At 41.8% G+C, this 8,051-nt stretch overlaps 1 protein-coding gene across 1 annotated transcript; it reads left to right on the forward strand.

Moving 5' to 3' along the window:
• Window positions 1-396: 396 nt before the first annotated feature.
• Window positions 397-4,189, forward strand: LOC140721062 (probable G-protein coupled receptor 139). The gene is made up of 2 exons (XM_073035929.1): window positions 397-451; window positions 3,291-4,189. Exons 1-2 carry the CDS (start codon window positions 397-399, stop codon window positions 4,187-4,189), a joined length of 954 nt encoding a protein of 317 aa, XP_072892030.1.
• Window positions 4,190-8,051: the final 3,862 nt, after the last annotated feature.

Here is an 8,051-nt window from a genome sequence, read left to right on the forward strand (position 1 = left end):
TTGGTGGTGGTTGAATCCGACGTCAGTATCTGCTTGGGATTATTGGAACCGGGGTTGGAGACAATTAGTCTGGAGACATCCAGGGACGTCGGAGCCGGGATTGGGGCTGGCAACATTCGCGGTCTGGAGTCGAGCGTTTCTCCAGTCCTTACCCCTTGAAGCAGGCGTGGATCCAGAGGAGGATGCAATATCAGAGAGGTCCAACTCAGGAGTAGGAGAAAGATAGAGCCGGAACCTTAGAACAAAGTGAGACACGGTCAACAGGTCTCTCCGCATAGAGGAGAGGGTGACGGTTAGAATTTGAAGGGAGAAGCAGTCAATCGAACGAAAGCACTTGGGATTTTCGGTGGGTTTAAACCGCGACCTGATAACGGGCTGGAAGCCACGAGGAACAAAATGGCGGCGAAGAGAACTTTCCAAAAAGGATGCATGACTGCAGTCGCGAGACTGGGTGAGTACGTGGTCGAAGGGTCGAGTGCAGCAGAGATAATTGAGGGCGAGGAGTGAGAGATGGTCTCATTGAACTCCCGATGAAAAGTAGAATTTTACCTCTTTAGAGTAGACATCCTTCTATAAGACTCCGCAGTAAAGCAGAAACACTAGAAATTCCGCAGATTTTGGAAATTCCAAGCATAAAATATCGGAGGATCTCAGCAGGTCAGGGAGCATCTAGGCAATTTAATGAACAATCAACGTTCAGGACCGATGAGTTTCTCTAGGACTGCAAAAGAATGAGCAAGTCGACGGAATGTAAGGGCGGGGCGATAGCAAAGGTGGAAAGTGATGGGAGAAGCCAGATGGGTAGGAAGGGGAATGGTAAGGATGGACAGGAAGGAATCTGATAGCAACTGAGAGTGGACCACTGTTAAAGTAGCATAAGGCATTGGTACTGCTCGTTTGGTGTATTGTTTGCAGTTTTTTGTCTCCTGCTCACAGAAAAATGAAAATAAGTTTGAAAGACTATAGGTAAAATTTATAAGGATGTTGCCATGTCTGGAACACCTGAGTTATAAGTGAAGACTGAATAAGTTAGGACTTCATTCCTTAGAAGTAGAAGGTTGAGTGGAGATTTGATAGATGCACTTAGGGTAACTACAAGTAGGTTTTTCTACTGAGTTTAAGTGCGACTACAACTAGAGGTTATAGGTTTATGGTCAAAGATGAAAAGTTTAGGGAGAACATAACAAGAAACATCTTCACTCAAAAGTCGTGATAGTGTGGAACTGTCAGCACAAATGGTGCATTCGAGCTCGATCTCAACGTATAAGAGACTTTTGGTTTGGTAAATGGATGTTAGGGGTATGGAAGGTATTGTCGTGGTGCAGGTTGATGTGCGTAGGCACGGTAAATGGTTCAGCACGGATGAGATAGGCTGAAAGGCCTGTTTCTGTGCTATACTTTTGTATCAATCTATGCCTCTATGTGAATAAGGCAAAGAGCAGGAGGAGTGGACTAGGCGAACACGATAGGCAGATGAGAAAAAGTAAGGAGCCAGTGTAAGGAGTAGAAGCAGAGGAAAGGAGAAGGATCTTTTTAATGGATGAGAAGTCGGTATTTATGCCATCAGATTAGAGACTACCGAGCCGGAATATTATCTAATGAAAAAATTCTAGTGACAGTATTGACAGTGAAGTTACGTATGTAGTATCAAAGAAAGACATTGTATTGTTCATTTCTTCACTCTCCACATGAATTCCACGCTCCGTTTTCCTGAGCTCCAACATTAAACTTAAAATAAGAAATGCTATTTGAGCAAAAATAATGATTATGTCTCATTGCTCTACCCCGCCTGGAGATGTGTTCAAGAACAGATTATATTTCGGATTTGCCTGCTTTAAAAAAAACTCTATTATCGACTATGACTGTTATTTTCTTAATGACGCAACTACCTCCCGGGACATGATCATCATGTTGCAATTTGGACGGTGAGCTCCACTGAGAAACAGGTGAGATTTCATCTCTTCTACAAAACATAAATATTTTTGCTAAAGAGCAGGTAACTAATTTCATTGCTCCATCACTCCACACACACTCTGGAGAATTGATCAGGATATCAATAAGGTAAGGTACCAAGCTGCTTGCTGCAGTCAATTCTGTGAATCATCTAGAATGGGACGAGCTCCAATTCTCTACATGAAAGAAATCTCCTATCCCATTGTGGCGATATTTGGGATCCCCGGTAAGCCTGCTTACAGATATAGTGTTGCGGCTATTTCTCATTTTCCCGAAGATTCTGTGCATTGCTATTGCTTTCATAACATCTCCTGTGCTCCAGCTAGATAATCAAGAATCGGTTGGCTTCTCTCCCGTTCCCATGTGAAAAATGTCGTCAGGCCGACAGTTAATCCTAACCTCCCATTTAATCTTTGGATAAAGTTTCAGTCCAGATTCCTCGAGCTCAGAGGATCTGGAAAAAGAAAGACTCCAGGTGATGGTTTAGACTGGATTTCTACGGGTGGCAGACGCCACTTTGTTTTGGGGATACAAGGCTACCTCCTATTGATTCCGAGAGGTTTTATGGTAATAATCTTGCCGAAGCCTCTGATTGCTTCACAAACGCTATCAACTTCCCTGCCACATTAGGAAGATCTACCTGATGTAATTTCTGAGCTCCTGATCTTCCTGACATTGAACGCAGTGCTGGGGGAATTCTGGAGTCACGTGCTTCTATTATGATAAGTTATTCATTTCAGTATATATTACATTCGAACTGACGGAAATGGTGCTTTACATGAAGAAGCAGGAAATTCTCGGTCAATTCTCCGTCCTGCATAATAAAGGTGTTGTGTTTGCGGCATTAAAGCAATACGCGGATGTCTGCTGTTTCCAAATTTCTACATCTAGTTGTGACACAGGTTGTTTGAAATTTACATCTGATGTGCGTCACAAAATGGAAATATAAGGATTTGAGTCTGGCCCTACAGAATAATAGAACAACAGTGAATGTGAAATAAATCTACAGGCTATTGGATTCTTGAATGATTAAATTGATGAAGTCAGGAGTGAGGGTCGTGATAGGTAAAGGTTTGCAAAAACTTTTTTAACAGTGAGTTGAAGGTCACTGCAGTTAGGTGTTCAATTTTCTTGCCTGGTGCCTTCTGGGGGCAAACCGACACTATCTATATATCAGTTCCATAATTTTTTAGTATATGATTATTGGAGTATTGGGATAATATAATGCCGTGGAAGACTCACGCAATCGGTCGTTAATTGGACATATTAAACTGTACGCATTTGTTGGTGAAAGTGACCTACCTGACTATTTCGTTGTATTTATCTTCCTTCCCCAGCGAACGTGCTGACGGCTGCGATCCTGCACCGAGGAAAGTGTGGTCTTTCCAAAGGTATTACACGTTACATGATGGCAATGGCGATATCCGACTTGATGGTGCTTGTTTTTCACGTGTTGTTCAGAGAAATCTACCTTTACTATACACCTAACTCCTTACTGTCCCGCAGCAGAGTGTGCCCTTCCTATGTACATCTGCGGGCACTCACCCTGGACTATTCCGTCTGGTTAACCGTGTCCTTTAGCTTTGATCGTTTTGTTAGCATTTGTTGTCCGAAACTGAAACCCAGGTATTGCACTGAGAAGACGGCCGCCGTGGTTATTGTGTCCTTGTGCGCGCTGAGCTGCTTTAAATACATCCCCTTTCAGTTCATGTACGAACCTCGCTATGTCATGGATAACGTGAAGTGGGGATGTCAGCCCAAACCTGCCTACTTCACCTCTAAATGGTGGATGTCATTCACTTGGATGTGCAGTATCTCCCTGTGCTTGCTCCCTTTCGCTATTATTCTTCTTCTGAATGGTTTGACTGTCAGAAACATCGTAGCAGCCAACAGGGCTCGCCGGCGCCTGAAAGGACAGAATGTCAAGGACAGCGAGTCAGAGAGCCGGCGCAAATCTATTGTCCTACTTTTCACCGTGTCCGCTTCTTCCATACTACTCTGGACAACGGCAATTGTAAGTTTAATCTGTACTCGCGTAACAGTTAATTTTGTTGCCGAGGATCTCAGAAGCCCTGCGGCCATCGCCAACGAGGTCGGGATTTTGCTCATACGCATCAGCGCAGGCGCCAACACCTGCATCTACGCCATGACCCAAAGGAAGTTCAGAGACGAGTTAAAGAACGGGATCAATAATCTGACTCGTGCTATCATTGATCCCATCAAGTTTGCGCGGTAATCTTTTTAGTGCTGGAGACCAAATATACATTGGCATGCAAAGGTTTGGGCACCCCGTCAAAATTTCTGTTACTGTGAATAGCTAAGCGAGTAACCTGATTTCCAAACGGCATAAAGTTAAAGATGACACATTTCTTTAATATTTTAAGCAAGATTGCTTTTTTAATTTCCATTTTTACAGTTCCAAAATAACAAAGACGGAAAAGGGCCCGAAGCAAATTTTGGGCACCCTGCATAGTCAGTGCTTAGTAACACAGCCTTTGGCAAGTATAACAGCTTGTAAAAGCTTTCTGTAGCCAGCTAAGAGTCTTTCAATTCTTGTTAGGGGTTTTTTGTCCATTTTTCCTTGCAAAAGGCTTCTAGTTCTGTGAGATTCTCCAGCTGTCCTGCATGCACTGTTCTTTTCAAATATTGTTGTTGTTGTTGTTGTTATTATTATTATTATTATTATTATTATTATTATTATTATTATTATTATTAAAAATAACACTGTACATCGAAGTAACAACACTTACATGCCTCATAAAAGAAATTATCTTAAATATTGAAAAAAATTGTGAATAGAAGAAACCCTACAAAGCAAGAAAAGTGAGAGAACAACAAGAAACCCGTTGGGGATACAACCCCGGAGCCATGCGTCATACAGAAAGCTTCTAAAAATAAACATCAATCCGCCAACAAGAAAGAAAGATATATCAAAAAAATTGCACTTAGATCGTGGAGGAAATCTGTCAGTTAACTGAAATGATAATAACAAGCAAATGTGCCCCATCTCTTCTCAAAATCAAATAAAGTTTCAAAGGTTTAACTTCTAATTTTCTCCAAACTAAGACACAGCATCACTTGAGAGAACCATTGTGACAAAGTAGGAGCTGATATATCCTTCTATATCAACAAGATGGCCCTCCTAGCTATCAATGTATCAAACGCAATAATATGTTGGTCAGACACAGAAACACCATGGATATTTTGAGGAATTATTCCAAAAAGCGCAGGCAATTTATTAGGTTGTAAGTTGACTCTGAGTGCTTTTGAAAATGTCGAAAAGACTGACTTCCAGAACTGTTCTAATATAGAACATGACCACTGTTCTTTTGAGGTTTATCCACAAATTTTTGATGTTGTTTAGGTCGGGGGGTGGGATGGTCTGTGAGAGTTATGGCAAAATTTCCAGCTTGCGCCTGTTGAGGCATTCCTTTGTGGATTTTGAGTTGTGTTTAGGATCATTATCCTGTTGGAGAAGACATCCACTTTTCATCTTCAGCCTTTTTTTTTTACAGACGGTGTGATGTTTGCTTCCAGAATTTGCTGGTATTTAATTATATTCGCTCTTCCCTCTACCAGTGAGATGTTCCCCGTACCACTGGCTGCAACACAAGCCCAAATCATGATCGATGCACCCCGTGCTTAATAGTTGGAGAGGAGTTCTTTTCATGAAATTCTTCACCTTTTTTTTTCCCTCTAAGCATACCTTTGCTCATTGCGGCGAAGAAATTCTATTTTAACTTAATCAGTAACAGGACTTGTTTCCAAAATGTATCAGGCTTGTTTAGATGTTCCTTTGCAAACGTCTGACGCTAAATTTTGCGGTGAGGACACAGAAAAGGTTTTGTTCTGCTCATTCTTCTATGAAGGTCATATTCAGTGCACCACCACTCCGCAGTCTGCTAAATCTTCCTGAAGATCTTTTGCAGTCAACTGGGGGTTTTGATTTGCCTTTCTATCAATCCTACGAACAGTTCTCTGGGATAGTTTTCTTGGTCTTCCAGACCTCAACTTGACTCCACCGTTCCTGTTAACTACTATTTCTTAATTACATTCTGAAGTGAGAAAACGGCAACCAGATAACGCTTTGCTATCTTTTTATCGCTTTCTCCTGCTTTGTGGAATCACTTATTTTAACTTTTCAGAGTTCTGGGCAGCTGCTTAGAGGAGCCCATGGTTGCTGATAGTTGGGACAAGGTTTGAGGAGTCAGGGTATATATAAAGCTTTGCAATTTGCATCACCTGTCCTTTTCTAACGATGACTGTGAACAAGCCGTAGAACCAACAAGCTAATTAAGGTCTAAGACCTTGGTAAAAGTTTTCTGAGAGCTCAAATTTCCTGTGGTGCCCAAACTTTTGCATGGTGCTCCTTTCCATTTTTTTCACTTGAAACATTCTGTTCAACATTTTAAGCAAGATTAGTGTATTATTTTTGTTTTGTACAATTTTAGAGTGAAAAAATCTTTAACGTTATGACTTTTGGAGATTAGCTCATCTTCTACTCACTTAGCTATTCACAATAACACAAATTTTGACCAGTGGTGCCCAAAGATTGCATTCCACTGTAACATAGACCTTTGCTCTATTCTATTCATCAAGCTGCGCATTTGACTCCGGTTATTCACTGGGCATAACCTTTTATCGATTTTAACCAGGAAAACTTAGTGACTCGTTCAGACCCCCTGAGTGACAGTCATCGCCTTTGTATCAACTGCGACATGTTCTCGGCAATTTGACACATTCCCCACGCCCTCTTTATGTTCCGTCACTAAGTCCAGGAAAGAGATTTTTCCAGTGTGTTTGTTCTGCCTGATTATCTTTCACAGTCTATGGGAATGAACGCCAACGACCAGCTCTTTACCATATAATTTTTCTATTGTATCTTGCCTCATATTTGTCACATCAGACTATGTACTGCACTGCAATACAACCACTGGCATTGAGAATTCTTGGCAATTTAACTCAAAACAATGTACAAAGCAATTAATAGTTTTGGAACCCTAAATCAGAACCATCTATCTACTCATTTGTATTTGCATTATAAGTTCAACTTCAATTGGTGTTCAAGAACACACCAAAAGGTTATTGCCAGATGATTCCATGATCTATCGGAGCATTGCCCATCATTAGTTTTTATGTGTTCAACGACTGAGCTCCATTTTCTCTTTCTACGTCTGTGGTATACATGTCCAAAATCTCCTGTCCATAATAATGTTTCTCAGGTGGACTACTGCTGTTAATGCACCAAAACGTAGGTGCATGAAAGCCTCCCAAAGAGAGTTCCGGTTACAGCTGCAACTTATCAGCACATGGTGAGCGGCCTGGTGTTGTCATATGGAACGCAGTCAAATTCCATTGGGCTGGGTGCCGTTATTGTTTGTCCCATATGAGCTTACTTGTAAATAGGAATAAAATAAATACATCATATTTCGGTTAAATTACTTCATCTCCTACTGAAAATATAAAAATCTGTCCCGATTTTTGATCAAGTATAACCTAACTGGGACTGATCCTTCGTTGTTAGAAATGTTATTGTGCAAGAACCGTGACAGGCACTGTATAAACTCTAAATGCAACAATCTATAGATTCTCTTTCAAGTCCTTTTAAATCGAAGCAAGAGGCGGACAGTGAAGAAGTAAAGGCATCTCGGAGAGAAGCCATTTTTTAACTGATCGGGGAAAAGAGGCTAGACTGCGCATGCGCGTGACGTAACTCTGCAAAGGTTTTTAAAAAAGAGCGCCATACACAGCGGCCATCGTCGGAGAGGACTGAGTCAGAGTGAGACGGCTTTGGCTACAAACGCTTCGGCGTCAACAGGCAGAGGCGAAGGTGTGTCCCGGTAAGTTTTGTTTCGTTTTGTTTAGAGTAGAAAGAACGCCAAGCAGGATGCTGGAATGCTCCTCTTGCGAGATGTGGGAAGTCAGGGAGACCTCTGGTGTCCCTGACAACAACACCCGCAAGAAGTGCATCCAGCTGCAGCTGCTAACAAACCGTGCTAGGGAACTGGAGCAGGAGATGGATGTCCTCCGGATCATTCGGGAGAATGAGGAGCTATAGTAGATACAGAGAGGCATTTACGCCAAAACAGCAGTGCACA

Source organism: Hemitrygon akajei, chromosome 2 (genome assembly GCF_048418815.1).
Source record: "Hemitrygon akajei chromosome 2, sHemAka1.3, whole genome shotgun sequence".
Taxonomy (NCBI): Eukaryota; Metazoa; Chordata; class Chondrichthyes; order Myliobatiformes; family Dasyatidae; genus Hemitrygon; species Hemitrygon akajei.